Genomic DNA, 20,460 nt, shown 5'->3' with positions numbered 1-20,460 from the left:
TTTTTTTTTTATCCTGGCACGAATCCCAAGGTCTTGGAAGCCGTCCCTCCCTGCCCGTCGCGTTTTCCTCTGTATGTTCTGCACTGCTTTCTCTAATAGCTCTTTTGGCGCGCAGGTTCTAAATGTAAAGCTTAACGCTCAAGCAGGGTGAGCAGCACTCTTAACGGGAGCTGCCTTAGCGTTGGCTTGCACGTGAAATGGAAATGGCTGGTGTTTCCCATCCTTTACAGAATTTCTAGTGCTCAGCCTCCATGAAATGGATTGCTTATGGGGAGATAATGTCTGTTCTATTCCTTTTTAAGTCTGTGAAAAATGTCATCCTGGTTAATAGGGTGATTAAAACTCTTTATGCTCCGGGAGATAAATGTGATTATGTTTGTCATACTCTACCCGAGACACAGACAGCAGAGGAGGCACACTTGAAATTCCGTAACATTTCCTCTCTTCCATATCCAGGAACATTCAGAACTCAGTACACAGATGGTACTTCACATAAAGAATAACATTATCTGTTAAACATTTTTCCTTTCCATTAACCAATTTAACAATATGCCTCTGGTATAAATGGAATAGACAAATGACTACATCTTCTGATATCTGAGTTCTGACTGAAGGAGAAAACCACTTTACTCATACTGCTTCCTTTTAACTTTCGTCTCTGTTACTTTATTTTTGCTTTGAAGATGCAGCTGGAGCCTCTTTGGTGCCTGTCCCCATCAGCCTTCCTGCAGCAGGTGATTCACCATAACCTATGGGAGTCCCCTGCTACCCCTCAAGGACAAGAGACGCATATGGTAAAGGCTTTGTAAACGTCAGGCATGTAAATGTTGGTCCCTTTAGGCCTCCGCGCGCCCACCAGCCACCCAGGCTGAGACTCTTAAAAGGGACAAAGCCTGCTCAGTTTTCCTCCCGACTTTGCTTCCTTCATTTCATTCAAAGACTAGAGATATTTTGTTGCAGAGTTTAGTTAAAAATGAAAGGTGGGTGAAGAGTTTTTGCTACTTTACATACCCTGATAAATTTCACAATCCTTTTAAAAAAGTCTTGGATTTTAAACAGGTTACATATGAATCCCAGACGCTGATTACACCTGTTTAATTAACAATACCGCAATTTTAACAGGGTAAGATAGTCCAGAGAAAAATGTTAATTATGTACTTGACATTTCATTTAAAACATTTTCTTAAAACTAAAAGGTTTCATTATAAGAGATAAATTTCAAATGTACTTTATTAAACTGATTGCTAATTAGAGCCTAAGCAATTATAAAGAAAATACACAATGATATTCAACCAGAGGTTATTTTTCTGGACATAGTGACATAGTAAACGTTTCTTTAAAAAATTTTAATTCACCTGGAGACTCAATACTCAGGCAGGTACATTTCTGGTTAAAAATACTTGTTAAGATAGGTGATAATTGGTCTATTTTAATATTGACAACTGAGATAAAACTACAAACTGTCAGGCAATGTTTAGGGACCCAGAATCAACTTGTCAAAAAAGGACATTTTACACGCATAGTATCATTGTTTTTGCATGATTATCCTTTCAGGTTATCACAGTCTGTTACTGGTGGCTTATCTAAGAACGTACAGGTTTACAGGGCCTTAAAGTGATACCCAGCACACACACCACAGAGCGCGTCCAGGGCAGCAGCGCCACTCCACTGCCTGAAGGGCGGGGCTCTTCCAGGAGCGAGTCCTCCGCGCTCTGACAGCCACATGCTGACAAGCAAGGCTGCTAAAACTTATTTAACTAGAAACACTGAGGTACCACTGTCTGTTTATAAAGATTTTCCATCATACATAATTATTTTTTTCAGGTAGAAAATGTGGCTTTCAACTTTTATAGGCATGGAAGTAATTCCCCTGGGATTTCCTTCACCTAGAGAAGGTACCCATGTGATTATTTTTAAAGAGTCTTCCTAACTTTTTCAACTTTGCTAACCCTAACCCCCTCCCCCTCCTGTGAACGTAACCAGATCAGCTGTAAAGGAGCAGCACCCAGTCATGACGGCAGGCTTCTGTGAGGACGCTGAACGCCGTCCATCCCAGAGGCTCAGTCAGCGACTGCGTGTTCCTGAGGAGAGCTGACTAGAGTCCCTTCGGGGCTGCGGCAGCTCCAAAGCCAGCCTTCCCTGTAGCACTCGTCCAGACTTCATCCACCGTGCTCCTCTCATTTGGATCTCAGTGCTTCCTCCCACTCAACGGCCGACTCAGAGTTCTTGGGAATTGCTGGAAATATCGACTGCATTTTATTTCGAAAGTCTTTCATCTGAAAGATGAAAAAAATCAGTCATCAAATGTTAAAAGATGGGGAAAAGAGCCAAAATTAGAGATGGACACCGTTGCTGACTGACTGATATGCCATTGCTGTGGGTACCAAGCAAAAGAAGACCAACAGAAGGAAAGACTGTCCTTGCTGCCTTGGAAGACAGCGAGACAGACCTCGTTTCTTCTTCCTAGTATAAGTCTGCTGCTGCTGCTAAGTCGCTTCAGTTGTGTCCGACTCTGTGCAACCCCATAGACGGCAGCCCACCAGGCTCCCCCGTCCCTGGGATTCTCCAGGCAAGAACACTGGAGTGGGTTGCCATTTCCTCCTCCAATGCATGAAAGTGAAAAGTCAAAGTGAAGTCGCTCAGTCGTGTCGGACTCTTAGCGACCCCATGGACTGCAGCCTACCAGGCTCCTCCATCCATGGGATTTTCCAGGCAAGAGCACTGGAGTGGGGTGCCAAGTCTACTGGGACTTAAATAACAAAACTCTAAGTCTGAAAGGCAACATGCTCTCTATCATCCACCCTCAATGACATTTACTTCCTACCAGAAGACAGCCTATGTTGTTGGCCTTCATATGTAAAGATGCACTTGAGAATGGGAGGTCTATCTAAATAGATGAATCTACTGAGGCTATTCAAACCTAGAAGAATTTGGGGGTCAGAAGGAAGGAGTGGGGAGAAGAAACTTCAGTCGCTCAGTCGTTTCTGACTCTTTGCGACCCCATGAATCACAGCATGCCAGGCCTCCCTGTCCATCACCAACTCCCGGAGTTCACCCAAACTCAGGTCCGTCGAGTCAGTGATGCCATCCAGCTATCTCATCCTCTGTCATCCCCTTCTCCTCCTGCCCCCAATCCCTCCCAGCACTAGGGTCTTTTCCAATGAGTCAACTCTCCGCATGAGGTGGCCAAAGTACTGGAGTTTCAGCCTCAGCATCAGTCCTTCCAATGAATATTCAGGACTGATCTCCTTTAGGATGGACTGGTTGGATCTCCTTGCAGTCCAAGGGACTCTCAAGAGTCTTCTCCAATACCACAGTTCAAAAGCATCAATTCTTCAGCGCTCAGCTTTTTTCACAGTCCAATTCTCACATCCATACATGACCACTGAAAAAAGCATAGCCTTGACTAGACTTGACTAGATGGACCTTTGTTGGCAAAGTAATATCTCTGCTTTTGAATATGCTATCTAGGTTGGTCATAACTTCCCTTCCAAGGAGTAAGCGTCTTTTAATTTCATGGCTGCAGTCACCATCTGCAGTGATTTTGGAGCCCAAAAAAATAAAAGTCTGACACTATTTCCACTGTTTCCCCATCTATTTGCCATGAAGTGATGGGACCAGATGCCATGATCTTAGTTTTCTGAATGTTGAGCTTTAAGCCTTTTTCACTCTCACTTTCTTCAAGAGGCTCTTTAGTTCCTCTTCACTTTCTGCCATAAGGGTTAAGGAGGATCTGCCATAAGGGTTAAGGAGGAATCAATGAATGGCAGATAGAGTAGAATGTTCTTATGCACCGACAGTGTTGAGGAATCTACGTAAAGGTGTTCCCAGCAGACAGTAATCTGGAATCACGCGCCTGGAGCAGGAGTTTGGGGGATCCTGATGTGCAGGGTCAAGTCCACCTCTGCACACGGCCCGAGGGCAGGGACACTAACTTACAGGAGTTACCGTAGGTGACGCTCGCTCCACACCTATTCATTCTTCACACCTGGCTGGTCCTGTTCTGAAGACACTACTCCAGAAGCACTGGAGCACAGAGCTGCCGTCTTCCTGTTAGCCACACCCCAACCGGGCTTCCCCGATGGCTAGGCGGCAAAGATCCTGCCTGCAATGCAAGAGACTCTAGTTCGATCCCTGGGTCAGGAAGATCCCCTGGAGAAGAAAATGGCTATCCACTCCAGTATTCTTGCCTGGAGGACCCCATGGACAGAGGAGCCTGGCATGCTACAGTCCATGGGGTCACAAAGAGTCAGACACGGCTGAGCAACTGAACAACAACTCAACCATTATTTCTCAAGGATACAGATCTCCTCAGTCAAACTGAAGCAGCCTGGATTCACAGCAACATGTGAGTCATTTCTTGGAGTGACTGAGAGTCAGCTAGTATTTTTTTCCGTTAATGTTGATGCTTACTTAATTTCAACCAGAAGGTGAACCCTTGTGCTGTTTCCCAATTCAGGAGGTGCATCCGCTTCGGGACTTGTCAATTCCGAGGCATTTACTCCAGTCATGGTAGCACTGCCGTTAGCACAGACCCTGGTGTCAAGTAGACCTCTCTGTTCAAAGCCCAACTCACTGCTTGGGGAGCCTGCTTACTCTGGCTAAGGGGCAGATTTCATGTGTGCAGGATGGAGATACTCGCCGGCCGACAGAGTTGAGAGGACGGAGGTAACACACAGAAAGGCACAGCCGGTGGTGCTCAGTGCTCCTCAGCTGTTGTCACTGCAGCAGCTTCAAAATACTGTGTTCCAGGAACAGAGCTCATGTGGAGCTAAGTATTATGGTATGCTTGTCAAAAGCATTCATTTACAGTCACGTCATTTTGGTTTAAATATTCTGATAACTGAAGACACATAAGGTTATCTATCATAAGAGGTCTGTAGGTCCAGGAGCACCCTCTCCACGTCTGGGTCCCAGACACCAGTCTTGACACACACCCCCCCCATGGTATTTATGTCTCCCCCCAACCCCCTCTTCCATGCAGCTCTCTAGTTTGTAGTGTGATGAACCCTGCATGAAAGGTTTCCAGCTAAAGGCAGTGCTCTGCCCCTGGGTGTCGGGGGGACGACTGGAAGAAGTTCTCTAAATAGAGAGTCCTGACAGTCGGGCTGTCAGAGTCACAGGGGATCACCAATGGCGCTGGGGGCAGGGATGCCAAATGTCTAGGATGGCCCACAAAAAGAGCTGCTTTGTCCAAAATGCCCAAGAGTGCCCCCTTGAAGGGCCTTGCAGACTTTCTCAGTTGAAAGGCGCCTCTGGCCAGGGTTTGCAATGTGCTGCTTGGTTCCTTCCTGTCGCCTCTCTCATGGAACATCTGTTACAGCCAAGTCTAATGACAGGGTTTTCTGGTGGGGTATCAGCCACCAGGACATGAACAGAATCATCTACCATCCTGCCTTCTCGGGGAGATGGAAGGAGGTCAGTCACTGCGAAGGCGGAGGCAGGAATGCGGTTAGGGTTAGGGTTAGGTTGTGCTCCCATTTCCTCTTCTTGGCCCATTCTTTTTTCTTTGCTCTAATTTCCCAAGGATTATTTACCTGTTCCCAGGATCATAAGTGAGTAACTGAACCATTAGAAGGAATCATATCTGAAAAACAGCCAACTAGGAACAGACAGGCTTCCGAGCCCAGTGACGGGAGGGAGACAAGTGGGATACAGAGCACCATGTGGCCCTTTATTTACAGCCGTGGAGGAGTCCAGCCAACACGGCGGAGCAGAAAGACCTGAGTGCACCTCCCAGGAGCACACCAGCATCACAACTACCTGCAGAACCACCACCGATGAAAAGACTAGAACCTGCCAGAGAAGATCTGTTACCACAAAAGATGTGAAGAAGGGCCCACAACAGGATGCAGGGGAATGGTGGACCGGTAATACGGTTAAGCCTCACATCTCCAGGTGGGTGACCCACAGAACCAATACTCTGCACAGGCTCTCCCAGAGAAGCGGGAGTTCTGGCCCCATGCCAGGTTCTGTAGCCTGGGGGTCCTTCACCCGAAGGCAAGTCCCCAAGGAATCTGGCTTTGAAGGCCAGTGGGGCTTCATTTCAGGCGCCCCAGAGGACTGGGGAAATAGAGACTTCACTCCTAAAGGACGTACACAGCATCTCATAGACTCCAGGATCCAAGACAAAAGCAGTCATTTGACAGGAGCCTGGTCAGCCCAGCTGCTGGTCTTGGAGCATCTCCTGGAGAGCTAGGAGGCCACTGCGGCTCACAGTGGGGCACAGACATGGGGCAGCCGTTCTTGGGAGCTCCCTCTACCACTCGACACTGGTGCTGAAGCGCCAGCGTGGGACCCTCCCTGTAGCTCCTCAGCGCCAAGACCTGACCCACCGCTGGGATACCTCAGGCCAGGCGAGTCCTACCCCCGAGCAGGCAGGCTACCTTAAGACCTCCGGAGCCCAGTCGACTCATTTAGACACAGCCCTGTCCACCAGAGGGTCCAGGACCCCGCTCCACCCATCAGTGGGCAGGCACCAGCCCCAGAGTCCCCTGGGCCCGGCCCTGCCATCCAGGAAGCCTGCTCTTGCCTCCAGACCAGCCGCCTCCACCAGGGGCAGACACCAGATGCAGGAACACTACAGTCACGCAGCCTGCGGAGCCCGTCTCCCCAGCACTAGGCCAGCCCAACTGAGGCAGGAACCATCTCCCCTGCCTCCCCAACCTGCCCAGGGACCCAACAGCAGCCCTGAGACCCATAACCAGACCCAGGGCCAGCTCCGCCTGCCACCAGAGCGAGCACTGAGTCAGGAACCGTCTGCCCTGCCTCCCCCACCCCCCACCCCACCAGGGATCTGACAGCAGCCCTGAGACCCCCGCCTGCCAGCAGAGCGAGCACTGAGTCCAGGACCTGGTTTCACCCCGTAGTGGGCAGACAGCAACCCCAGAATCTTCTAGACCCTGACTCCACACACCAGTACTAGCCCCAGGGCCCCCTGAGGTTCTGCAGTCAGCTGCCTCGTGACCCGGCCCAGCAGCTGGCAGCTTCCACACAAGGGTCTGGCAACCAACTGGACCAGAGGCCAACCAAAACTGTACAATACTGACACAAAAACAGACACGCAGATCACTGGGACAGAACAGAGCCTAGAGAGACACCCATGCAATGGTCACTCAATCTGCGACACAGGAAGCAAAGACACAGAATGGAAAAGAGACAGCCTCTTCAGTAAGTGCTGCTGGGAAAAACCGGACAAGTGAAAGAATGAAATTAGAACATTCTCTAACACCATACACAAAAACTTAAAACTGGGTTAAAGACCTAAATGTAAGATTGGAAACTATAAAACTCCTAGAGGAAAACATAAGCAGAACATTCTTTGACATAAATCACAGCAATACATTTTTAAATCTGTCTCCTAAAGCAAAGGAAATGAAAGCAAAAATAAATGAGACCTAATTAAACTTAAAAGGTTTTGTACAACAAAGGAAACCATCAACAAAGTAAAAAGACAACCTACTGAATGGGAGAAGATATTTGCAAATGATATGACTGACGCAGGGTTAATATCCAACAAATATAAACAGCTCATACAGCTCATAATTTACAAAATCAAACAACCCAATTAAACATGGGCAGACGACATGAATAGACATTTTTTCAGAGAGGACATGCAGATGGCCAACAGGCTCATGAAAAGATGCTCAAGACCCCTGATCATCAGGGAAATGCAGATCAAAACTACACTGAGGTAACACCTCACACCTGTCAGAATGCCTGTCTTCAAAAAGAACACACATAACAATGTTGGCAAGAATGTGGAGAAAAGGGATCACCTGTACACTACTGGTGTAATCTGGCAAACTGGCGCAGGCACTGCGGGACACAGTATGGAGGCTTCTCAGAAAACTGAGAACAGAACTACCATCAACCCAGCAACTCCACTCCTGGGAATGTATCCAGACAGCCCAGTGCTCATTTAGCAGCATTATTTACGATTGCCAAGATATGGAAGCAACCTAAGTCTCCATCAACAGGTGAACGGATGAAGACAGTGTGGTATGTATACACTGCGATACTAATCAGCCGTCAAAAGGAATGAAAGTTGGCCACTTGCAACAGCATGGGCGGACTTGGGGGTCTTATGCTGCGTGAAATCAATCCAACGGGGAAAGCAAATACTGCACCATCTCACTTATGTGTGGAATCTGAAAATACACAACAGACTGGTGAATATAACAACAGGCTCAAAGATACAGAGAACAAACCAGCGGTTACCACTGGGATAAGGGAAGGGGAAGGGGCAATATAAGGGTAAGGGATTAAGACATACAAACTACTGGTATAAAATAAGCTACAAGGATATACTGTACAACACGGTATTTGGTCAATATTTTATAACTATAAATGGAGTATAACCTTTAAAATTATGAACCACTACTTTGTATACCTGTTACTTATATAATATGGTGTATCACCTATACTTCACTGAAAAAGCCTTTTAAATTTTACAGCTGTGGAAATGGAAACCCAGCATCTCCTTATAATCAGGGCCTCAAGTCCCTTTCAGCAGAAAGGCTCACAGAAAGTTTCTAAGCTTGTACTATTCATAGTACATGGATAGTTCAATGAAGACCTTTAGTTTTTTCTGCCTATTTCAATTTCTGATATGCAGATCAGAGGTGTCGGTCCTCTCTGTGATACTCTATCACAGGTCAACAGAACATTCCTCTGCTTAAAAATGTGCTTGACAAAAAACTTAGGGACTGAGTACATTTAAGCAAATTATAAAGTAAATATACTGAGTTCCAAGATAATAATTACAGCTATTGCCACAAAACCATCTCCTACCCTAACACCAGAAAAGTCTGGTGAAGACGGGGCATGTTGGGGACCTGAGTGTCCATCCAGCAACTCAGTCTCACTCTGAAGCATTTTCTAGACTCTGAGATTCTTCCTGCAGTCCTCCTTATCCCTCTTCCTCTCTGACCAAGAATAATTTCTCTCTGGTTACAGACCACAAGCCTACCCTTCTAAACAGGGCCGCACTGCATACTGCCCAACTCCAGGATGCTCTCCTCAAAGACTGGGACACGAACGGCACTGCGGGGCAGTGAGCCCACTCCTCCAAGAACCTCATCCTTGAGTCCCAATGTTTGTGTACAACAGTTTGTGTACAACAGGCTGTAATATTATCAGAAAATAGCAGTCTCTTCAACAGTACGTGAACTGTGAACTTCCAGGTGTTCAAGCTAGATTTAGAAAAGGCAGAGGAACCAGAGATCAAATTGCCAACAGCTGTTGGATCGTGGAAAAAGCAAGAGAGTTCCAGAAAAATGTTTACTTCTGCTTTATTAACTATGCCAAAGCCTTTGACTGTATGGACCACAACAAACTCTGGAAAATTCTTAAAGAGATGGGAATACCAGACCACCTGACCTGCCTCCTGAAAGATCTGTATGCAGGTCAGGAAGCAAAAGTTAGAACTGGACATGGAACAACAGATTGGTTCCAAATAGGGAAAAGAGTACATCAAGGCTGTATATTGTCACCCTGCTTATTTAACTTACATGCAGAGTACATCATGAGAAATGCTGGGCTGGAAGAAGCATAAGCTGGAATCAAGATCGCTAGGAGAAATATCAATAACCTCAGATATGCAGATGACACCACCCTTATGGCAGAAAGTGAAGAAGAACTAAAGAGCCTCTTGATGAGAGTGAAAGGGGAAAGTGAAAAAGCTGACTTAAAACTCAACATTCAGAAAACTAAGATCATGGCATCTGGTCCCATCACTTCATGGTAAATAGATGGGGAAACAGTGGCAGACTTTATTTTGGGGGGCTCCAAAATCACTGCAGATTGTGACTGCAGCCATGAAATTAAAAGATGCTTGTTCCTTGGAAGAAAAACTATGACCAACCGAGACAGAATATTAAAAAGCAGAGACATTATTTTGCCAACAAAGGTCTATCTAGTCAAATCTACGGTTTTTTCAGTAGTCATGTATGGATGTGAGAGTTGGATTATAAAGAAAGCTGAGCACCAAAGAACTGATGCTTTTGAACTGTGGTGCTGGAGAAGACTCTTGAGAGTCCCTTGGACTCCAAGGAGATCCAACCAGTCCATCCTAAAGGAGATCAGTCCTGAATATTCATTGGAAGGACTGATGCTGAAGCTGAAACTCCAATACTTTGGCCACCTGATGAACAACTGACTCATTGAAAAAGACCTTGATGCTGGGAAAGATTGAAGGCGGGAGGAGAAGAGGACAATAGAGGACAAGATGGTTGGATGGTATTACTGACTCAATGGACATGAGTTTAAGTAAACCCCAGAAGTTGGTGATGGACAGGGAGGCCTGGCGTGCTGCAGTCCATGGGGTTGCAAAGACTCGGACATGACTAAGCAACTGAACTGAGCAGTCTCTAAGGCAGCAGTTCTCAGAGTATTACGACAATAGTAAAATGATTACAAGGAATTTGTCACTAATATGGATTTTCTCATTGATATTCTAGGTTTAGAATAAATTCAAGATTATGTCTCCAATAATGTTACTACTCACATTCACACTGCAACAGCTTTTTGGAAGGGCGATGTAGCCAGTATGCCAGGAGTGAACCATGGGATATTACTATACATTTACCGTGTCTGTCTTGGCAAGGAAAAGAACAACATGAAAACTTTTGGTGTTATATATAGTGTGCTGAAAAATTACTTAAAAGCTGAGGCTATGTCTCCAATTTAATGAATCTGAGAAAACCCTTACAACATCTAATAAATAGACAGCTAGTGGAATTAAGTGCTCCAACTTCTAAAATGTCTTTGCCATTGTATAGCTCATTTAGCTTCAATTTTCTCACTTGCAGGTACAGGATGGCTGCCAGCCTCGGTGCTGAGGTTAGAATAATGAAGCTTCATAGGACCAACTGATGAGAAAGCCTTTGGATATATCAATAATTACAGTGCCAACAGGAATTCTGAAGAACCTGGAAATTCAGCTTCTTCATAAAACCGAGTAAGACTATAAATGTTGCCTGAACAACAATAATGTCTGCCATTCAAGATCACCTATGTGCCAGACTCACCAAGCAGGCGGCTTTTATGTAGCCTTCACAATTCTGGCAGAAATGAAGACCACCACTTTATATATGAGAAACCAGAGGTCAAAGAGGTTAACCCACCCATGGTGATCTGATTTGTAAGTACAACTGCCTCACTGACATCCAGGCTCTTTCCCCATACCACTCTGGTTCTGCGACCTGGAAAGACCTCTCCAACTTCTACTCATGTGCCCGCTTTCCCTAAAAATGACTTAGCTTGAAACGTGTACTTCTTGCAGTGGTGACCATGTTATACAGAATGCTAAGATGATGCTGTGAAAGTGCTGCACTCAATATGCCAGCAAATTTGGAAAACTCAGCAGTGGTCACAGGACTGGAAAAGGTCAGTTTTTATTCCAATCCCAAAGAAGGGCAATACCAAAGAATGCTCAAACTACCACACAATTGCACTCATTTTACATGCTAGCAAGGTAATGCTCAAAATCCGTCAAACTAGGCTTCAGCAGTACATGAGCTAAGAACTTCAAGATGTACAAGCTGGATTTAAAAGTGCAGAGAACTGGATGGGAGGGGAGTTTGGGGGAAACTGGATACATGTGTATGTATGGCTAAGTCCCTTCACTGTTCACCTGAAATTATCACAACATTGTTAATTGGCTATACCCCAATACATAATGTTTTTGGTGTTAATAATAATAAAAATTCCTGTGGCATTTTTCGAAACAGAAAAAAAGAGCAGAGGAACCAGAGATCAAATTGCCAACATCTGCTGGATCATAGAAAAAACAAAGGAATTCCAGAAAAACATCTACTTCTGCTTCATTGCTTATACTAAAGCCTTTGACTTTGTTGGATAACAACAAACTGTGGAAAATTCCTGAAGAGATGGGAATACCCGATCACCTTACCTACCTCGTGAAAAACCTGTATGCAGGTCAAGAAGCAACAGTCAGAACCAGACATGGAACAATGGACTGGTTCAAAATTGGGAAAGGAGTATACCAAGGCTGTATATTGTCATCCTGCTTGTTTAACTTACAGGTAGAGTACATCATTAGAAATGCTGGGATGGATGAATCACAAGCTGAAAGGAATCAAGATTGCTGGGAGAAATATTAGTAACCTCAGATATGCAGATGATACCACCCTAATGACAGAATATGAAGAGGAACTAAAAAGCCTCATGATGAAATGAAGGAGAGTGAAAAAGCTGGCTTAAAACTCAACATTCAAAACACTAAGACCATGCGTGGCATCTGGTCCCATCACTTCATGGCAAATAGGTGAGGAAACGGTGGCAGACTTTTTTTGGGGGAGGCTCCAAAATCACTGCAGATGGTGACTGCAGCCATGAAATAAAAGACGCTTGCTCCTTGGAAAAAAAGGCTATGATAAACCTAGACACCATATTAAAAAGCAGAGACATCACTTTGCTGACAAAGGTCTGTCGTCAAAGCTATGGTTTTTCCAGTAGTCATGTATGGATGTAAGAGTAGGGCCATAAAGAAAGCTGAGCACTGAAGAATTGATGCTTTTGAACTGTGGTGCTGGAGAAGACTCTTGAGAGTCCCTTGGACAGCAAGGAGATCAAACCAGTCAATCCTAAAGGAAATCAACCCTGAATATTCATTGGAAGGACTAAAGCTGAAGCTCCAATACTGTGACCACTTGATGTGAAGAGCCAACTCACTGGAAAAGACCCTGATGCTGGGAAAGGTTGAGGGCAGGAAAAGAGGTCAACAGAGGATGAGAATGGCTAGATGGCATCACCAACTCAATGGACATGAGTTTGAGCAAATTTTGGGAGACAGTGAAGGACAGGGAAGGCTGGCATGCTGCAGTCCCTGCAGTCTCAAAGAGTCAGACACGACTGAGTGAGTGAATAATACTTCTCTACCCTCTTGAAGTTAGGCAACTATGTGACTCATTCTGGCTAATGAAATATGAGTAAAAGAAATCTGTGCCACTTCCAAGGTGAAGCATATTATTTCAAGTGTTCCAGCCTCCAGGCCTCTCTTCCCTTTCCATAGCAATCAGGGAAACCTGTGTGCTGCAGCGGTGCCTCAAGATGAAAGAAGCTTGAGGTAGGAAGCCCTCCTGTGGAGGACAGGTTCCCTAGAGAGCTGCATAAACCCAGTGAATTTTAGGAAAGAAATAAACCTTGAAGCCACACAGTTGGGGATTATTCTTTTACTGTGGTATAACCCAGCCTATCCTGACTGACATAGCTGGTGAAGAGAAATCAAGAACAGACCTAAGGCAGGCTCTGATATCCTTCACTATTATGTTAAATTTGGCTTAAACATGGGAGAATAAAAACTTAAGGGTTGGACAAAGGGGAAGAGAAACTTGGTGTTAATTAAGCTTAAATAGGTTTTAGAATCACCTGGAAAAACCAAACCACCACTCTTCTCTTCAGGGAGCTCAGCACATTGATTAATCCCATTATATGACACAGCTTCTGAGGAAATCAGAACATTTTGATATTTTCAATGAACTAGTGTGGGAGCTCTGATCAGCTTGGTTAAGTGAAGAGTCAGTTTTTTGGGGGTGGATTATAGTCCTATGTCTGCTTAATAAAACTGTACTAAGCAGGACTAGGCTTAATTTAGAGAGCAGCTGCTGGTATATTTCAATTTTTGATTAGGCCTGTTGATACCCACATAAATCTGAGAATGTCTGAACATACCATGTAATTTTACATGGTATGTTCAATATTCAGAATGAATTCAATATTCATTTGCATTAGGAAGGCTAAGATTCTCGTTTTCTAAGTTATTAGTCCCATTATTTAGGTGAAGGTCAGACAAGCATCTCTCTCCTAAACCTTCACCGTTATCACATCCATACAGTCTAAAATTTGTAGTAAAGTCAATTGATTTAGGAATAAAAAGTGAACAGGTAACTTTCTGAGCAATACAATCCCTGAAGTACTCATTAAAAAATGGTCAATTATTATGACAATGATTAACAACAGGGCACAATTCAAAAGCAAAAGCTTTCTGTTAATGTGCAGTAAACTGAGCAACAGGGATGACCCTAGAGTGTCTTAGGGCCAGGGCATGCTCTGCAGCTAAGACTCAGCCCAGTAAGAACAATTTATAACATGCTTCTTGATTTAAGGTGCTAACAGGTCTCAGGTTCTCAGCAGCAGTTCTAAAACTATTTCAATCAGGCTTTATTTTTAGTAACTGAACCACCTATGACTGTCAGGCCTCTTCCTAAAAGCTTTATATTTTACTGCACTAAATAATAAAAAAAATTATGACATTTTGACTCCACTTGTTTGACTTCATATGACTAGAATGCTAGATTTCTAATTTTAAAAGATATGCAGCAAGCAACAAAGATTTATTGTATAGTACAGGGAACTACAGTATCTTGTAATAACCTGTAACAGAAAATCTGAGAAATAACATACATATATATATAACTGAATGACCTTGCTGTATACCTGAAACAGTCTATACTTCAATTATATATATATATTATATATTAAGAAATACTTTATAATAGTTACCAACCAAATCACTATCATTTTCATACTTTACCTAATGATCCTGCTTCACTGGCACACATACATGAGCATGCACAAACACAGAACACACAGGACTTGCTTGCACTCCCACTTTATGACGCTTTTTTTTTTTAAAGCCTGGGTGATAGACTGTCACAGGGGAATGAAGATACTGATGGCTCAATAACAGAGCTTCCGTGTATACGTTTATTTTCACACTGTACAGGAAGTTACTTATAAGTGAACATAGGTATAAGGCACTCAGAACAAAAGAATGAACATGTACTTAATGAAAAGAATCAGAATTTCTGTAAAACAACAAACACCTGCATCCCACATTTTTTTTTTTAACAATTGGCAACTCTACATGCACACACACATAAAGCAAGGACTGGTAAATCACGGGTATAATGACTGGTACAGTTGGTACAATCATTGGCACCTTATTTGACGCAGTCACTTAGAACTGTTAAGAAGTATAACCTAGCATCTGGATGCTAAATAAAAGTCGGGGGGGAGGCTAAATAGGGGAGTCACTCTACCCCTGTTTCCAAGTTTTAGGAATTCAAGTTTATTCAAAAACTAGAATACACAAGACCATAACCGCTATCTTTCTTCAGTAACTTCAGAATGGTAGGTGGTTTTAAACAACTTTAAAACTTAAGCTCCTTTTGAATATCCCAAAGTGTTTTTGCACTCTTCTGCAGACGCGCCTCTTCTTCAGGGGCCAACTTCACTTTTATAAGGTCAGTAATACCACTCTCCCCCAGGATACAAGGAACACTGAGGAATACTTCTTCATTTATTCCATAGAGACCCTTAATTCTGGTGGAAACTGGATGCACTCTCCTAAGATTCTTCAAAATACTTTCTGTTAGGTCAGCTACAGACAGGCCAATGGCCCAAGAAGTATAACCTTTCATTTTAATAATCTCATAGGCACTAGCAACCACATCTTTGTGAACATTTTTCCACTGCTCCGGATCTTTATCAGTTCCTATATCTAAATTCAGTTCCTTCAGAGGGACACCTGCAATGTTCACGCCACTCCACACGGGAACACTTGAGTCTCCGTGCTCTCCAAGGATCCACCCATGACAGCTTTCAGAATGGATACTAAGCCTTTGCCCAATCAAGAAACGGAAACGGGCAGTGTCCAGATTGCAACCACTTCCAATAACACGATTTTGGGGAAAGGCACTCAACTTCCAGGCTACGTACGTCAAGATATCCACCGGATTGGAAACCACAATCAGTTTGCAGCGTGGACTGTACTGAACAATACTGGACATCATTAACTTAAAGATGGCCACATTTCGCTGGACTAAATTAAGGCGTGTTTCTCCTTTTTCCTGGCGTGCACCTGCCGTGATAATCACGAGGTTGGAGTTTGCAGTGACAACGTAATCTCTGCTGGAAACAATGTTTGGCATTTTCACGAAAAGGCTGCCATGCTGAAGATCCATTGTCTCACCCTTCAGTCGGCCTTCATCAACATCCACCAGGGCGAGTTCATCGCTCAAGCCTTTTAACAGGATGCTGACAGCACAGGCCATGCCAACCGATCCAGTTCCTACGATAGAGATCTTACTGTTGCGAACAGGCTCCTCTGAAGTGAAATTCTTCATCAGCTCACACTTGACCGTCGCCATCTTGGACGCGGGGGCCACGGCCCAGGCGCCCCCGAGGGGGGTGGCTGCCGGCGGGCGGGGGCTTGGGGCCATTCCCGGGCCCAGGAAATTCGCCCTCACAGTGCCCGCTCTCTGGCTGGCCCGCAGGATTCCCACAGTCCAGCTCATGGCTATTCACTTGAGAAGTGAAGGCAGAAAGCAGCAGGCGCCCTTAGAAGCTACAAAGGAGAGAGCTGCGACCGTTGGCCAGTTCTCAGCCCTCAATGCGGCTGCGCAAGGCCGGGGCCTCGCAACAACCCCTCCAGCCCGCTATGCGGCTGCGCAAAGCCGAAGCCTCCCGACAGCCCCTCCAGCTCGCTGCTGCGGCTGCGCAAGGCGGGCTCAGCTCGCGTGGCCGCTAAAGGGCCTCTATGAAGTGTCAAGAGGGGAGGCTACTTCTAGCAAATGAATTCTGGAGTTAAAAGTTTTAGAAACCCATCATTTCTCTAAAACATTGGAGATAGAATTATGTGTAATGAGCCAACCCAGATCCTTGGGATTACTTTTCTGTTTTTACGACATATTCCAATAAAAATATTTCCATTAAATACACATGAAAATACAGTTAAATGTTCTTAACGATATTCCTGCCAAGGATCAACCAGGTGCGAATCCTTTGTCTCCCAATGGCCTCCTGCACCATTTTCCTGCATCTGCAGGAAAAGCAGGCCTTCTGTTTGCCGTTGTACCCATTTCAAGAACCTTCTATTGGAAAGACTTCCACTGCCCTTATGCCTATTAGGACCATAACTGGGGGGGAGTCACAGGATCCTGACGACAGAGGGAAGGAGCCCACTGTGAGCCAAACAGTAAGAACTCGGAGGGTTACTTATCTCTCATGAAAAGGAAAGCTCCTGGTCAACAGTCCTGATGACAAATGACTTCTCAGGTAAAAAGATGATAATATATCTTAAATGTCTTTAAAATGGCAACTTTTGACCCAGGCACAAATCAAATTGTGGATTAAAGTAGTTAGTACAACATGGTATCAGTATATCTTACATTCCTCTGCATATCTCTGGTCAGTCTTATGAACTTCCTTTCAAATTTCTAACAAAATAAAAAATTTACATTTGATGAAACAGTGTACATATATTTGTATACACATACATACACACACACACACACCCTTAAGCCAATAAACTATGTAAGTCCAAATAAAAATAATGGTACTTTCTCCTCACTTATATAAACAAAAGTCTGACCATGTAATGATTTCTCAAAGCTTTCCTCTCATATAAGAAAGTGCTTTGCTCTCCCCTAATGGAGCTCTTGGGCTTCCCTGGTGGCTCAGTGGTAAAGAATCCACCTGCCAAGCAGGAGACGTGCGTTCAGTCCCTGGGTCGGGAAGACTCTCTGGAGAAGGAAATGGCAACCCCCTCAAGTATTCTTTGCCTGGGAAATCCCATGGACAGAGGAGCCTGGCGGGTTGCTGTCCACGGGGTCACAAAAGAGCTGGACACACGGAGCAACTAAACAGCAATGACAAATGGAGCTCTCGGATATGCAGGCTCCTCACAGGGGAGAAAAACCACCTGTGTATACGTACAAAAAAATACTGTGTTTGATGACATGGCTCGATGGCATCACCGACTCGATGGACATGAGTCTGAGTGAACTCCGGGAGTTGGTGATGGACAGGGAGGCCTGGCGTGCTGTGATTCATGGGGTCGCAAAGAGTCGGACACAACTGAGCAACTGAACTAAACTGATACATACATATATTCCATTTTAGAATACTAAATCTTGACAAAATGAATATTTTATATTCAGACTTGAAAACCTATTCTCACTCTTCCTACCACTGAGCTGCAGTCCAGGAAGAAAGGAACAACAAGCAAAGGAGTTGGTGCTGCTGCTGCTAAGTCGCTTCAGTCGTGTCCGACTCTGTGCAACCCCATAGACGGCAGCCCACCAGGCTCCCCCGTCCCTGGGAGTTGGTGAGGGGTGAGAAAAGTGTGGTCATTAGCAGAGCTCCTGCATCCTATTTCAGGATGACTTGCTGGCACCCTGTTTAGACAGTACAGCATAAGCTCCATGATACACAAAATGGTAACAGCACCACATATATGAATTCTCTTCACCCTGGTGATCAGATATATGGTAACCATTTGTCAAATTAAAAAGTGGAATCCTTTAAATGATCTTCATTTAACAGTGGCTGACATCTTAGAGGAATCCTCTTAAAACACCAACTTCTGATACCTACTGTTTCTTTTATCTGAGTCATAGCTTAAAATGTTTTAATCTGATGCCTGCTCCCACCTTCTCCCTACAATGACTCCTTTCACCAGTCATTTTCCTTATAAGTGTTCTTGAGGATGAAATTCAAGGACATAAAGACTTGGTTAGATGGCTTCTTCTATATTAATTTTCTTCCTAGAGTTTGAACCTGTGCAGAAATACAATCACTATGACAGTTGCCTCTTCAGTTTTCCCCCTTAGCCACAACTAAATCAATTTTGAAAAAAAATAACACTCTATAAAAGTATCTCAAATGCAGCCTTTTATTTATAATAAGTCTTGAGATAAGAAGGAAAGAACTAAAAAAGATGAGATGACTTCAGTTCAGTCGCTCAGTCATGTCCGACTCTTTGCAACCCCATGAATTGCAGCATGCCAGGCCTCCCTGTCCACCACCAACTCCTGGAGTTCACTCAAACTCATGTCCATCGAGTCGGTGATGCCATCCAGCCATCTCATCCTCTGTCGTCCCCTTCTCCTCCGGCCCCCAATCTCTCCCAGCATCAGAGTCTTTTCCAATGAGTCAACTCTTCGCATGAGGTGGCCAAAGTATTGGAGTTTCAGCTTTAGCATCAGTCCTTCCAATGAACACCCAGGACTGATCTCCTTTAGAATGGACTGGTTGGATCTCCTTGCAGTCCAAGGGACGGACTCCCCAAAAATGGAGAAAGTCAGCTACAGTTAACCAGCTCCCTAATGACCTTCTATCTTAGGTGGCTCATTATTCCTTTCGAATTGAAAATCTAACTCAAATTATCTATTCCAAATTCACTTTAATATTACAGCTGATGGCAGGATTATGCCATAATACTATTGGTTACAGCACTTAGGAGGGAGGAAGCAGGAAATAAAGATGACCATCGAGCAGCTGAACCAAGAATGGTTGTAAACTAAGTCACCTGGACTTTCATCCCTAGCTCTCGATGCCCTTTTTCTCTCTAGGAATCCAGTTCAAATATTCTACCCTCTCCTAAGTCTTTTAGTCTCCCAGGAAGTAACTTTTTAAAAATCTGCCACCACTGTGTACCTCTCTCCATTACAGGATTTATCACACACAAACGTAATTACTTATGAAATTGTCACTCCAAAGGGAACACCTTTTATTTAACAGCATATCTTTATCCTCTAGCACAGAGCTTGGTACATGAACAGGGATTCAGTCACTGTTCATGGTAGAAAAGAATGAGGAAATAACTACATAACTGAGTCAAGTAAGGCTCTGGGGGCTAACAGGTGAGAATAAGATGGAAAGGCAGGGCTGGAGAATCCACCTGGTGTGGAGTTTTGAATAAAGGGGTAAGGAAAATGGTGCCTATTTGGGGGTTTTTAGCAAGGTTGATACCGTAAGTTTCAGATAAAGCTATGAGTAAACTAAAAGATTTCTTAATCCCTTTCAAAACTAGTATCTACCTTTACCAAATTAGAACATAAAATTAAAAAAGAGTCTACAGTGCTAGAAACACAGTAAAATAAATATGCAATGGCAGAAGGAATATTTTTATCCTTTGAAGTTATTTAAAATATTTTGTTCTGTGGAAAGTTTTAAAAAAATAATCCATGTGCAAATGGATTTGAAAAAGAAAAAAAAGATGCAATGAGGGTTGTGTTAATTTTACAAGCTACAAACTCACCAGCATGCAAGCAGAGTGTTATATAAACACAATTATTTTTTAAAATCTTGTGATTTAAAAATCTTAACAGGCAAATTGTAGTTTTCAAAAAATTAGTGGGCTGTGATTCTATTGCTCATAAATAACTTTGTAATCCTCATGTGGGGGTCTTTACAAACCACAGAACCTGAAAGTGTTTTCTTTCATCAGCAATAGTGGGACGGCTCGGGGAAGGACAAAAGCAGGGCCACAAAAGCTCTGTCCCATGAATAGAACAAAGGTAGAATGTCAATTCAAAAAAACCCAGGGACCAACTTCCTACTTATGGTATTCAAATACCGTAACATTAACTGGCAAGCTGCTCATATTAATCATTAAAAAGGACAACATGAAAACATGGCACAAAGAAACTA

At 44.1% G+C, this 20,460-nt stretch overlaps 2 protein-coding genes across 2 annotated transcripts in view; both read right to left on the bottom strand.

Moving 5' to 3' along the window:
* Nucleotides 1-1,212: 1,212 nt before the first annotated feature.
* TMEM242 (transmembrane protein 242) overlaps nucleotides 1,213-20,460 on the bottom strand; it is a 41,531-nt gene continuing 22,283 nt past the window's right edge. Inside the window, exon 4 of the mRNA XM_006075698.4 lies at nucleotides 1,213-2,276. Coding sequence (XP_006075760.1) covers nucleotides 2,178-2,276 — 99 coding nt within the window. The 3' untranslated portion in view covers nucleotides 1,213-2,177. The remainder of the gene's footprint in view (nucleotides 2,277-20,460) is intronic.
* Nucleotides 12,767-18,842, bottom strand: LDHAL6B (lactate dehydrogenase A like 6B). Its single transcript, XM_006075696.4, has one exon. It carries the CDS (start codon nucleotides 16,320-16,322, stop codon nucleotides 15,177-15,179), a length of 1,146 nt encoding a protein of 381 aa, XP_006075758.3. The 5' UTR covers nucleotides 16,323-18,842; the 3' UTR covers nucleotides 12,767-15,176.

Source organism: Bubalus bubalis, chromosome 10 (genome assembly GCF_019923935.1).
Source record: "Bubalus bubalis isolate 160015118507 breed Murrah chromosome 10, NDDB_SH_1, whole genome shotgun sequence".
NCBI lineage: Eukaryota > Metazoa > Chordata > Mammalia > Artiodactyla > Bovidae > Bubalus > Bubalus bubalis.
Note: the sequence above shows the minus strand (reverse complement) of the source record. Positions and strands in the feature narration are given on the sequence as shown.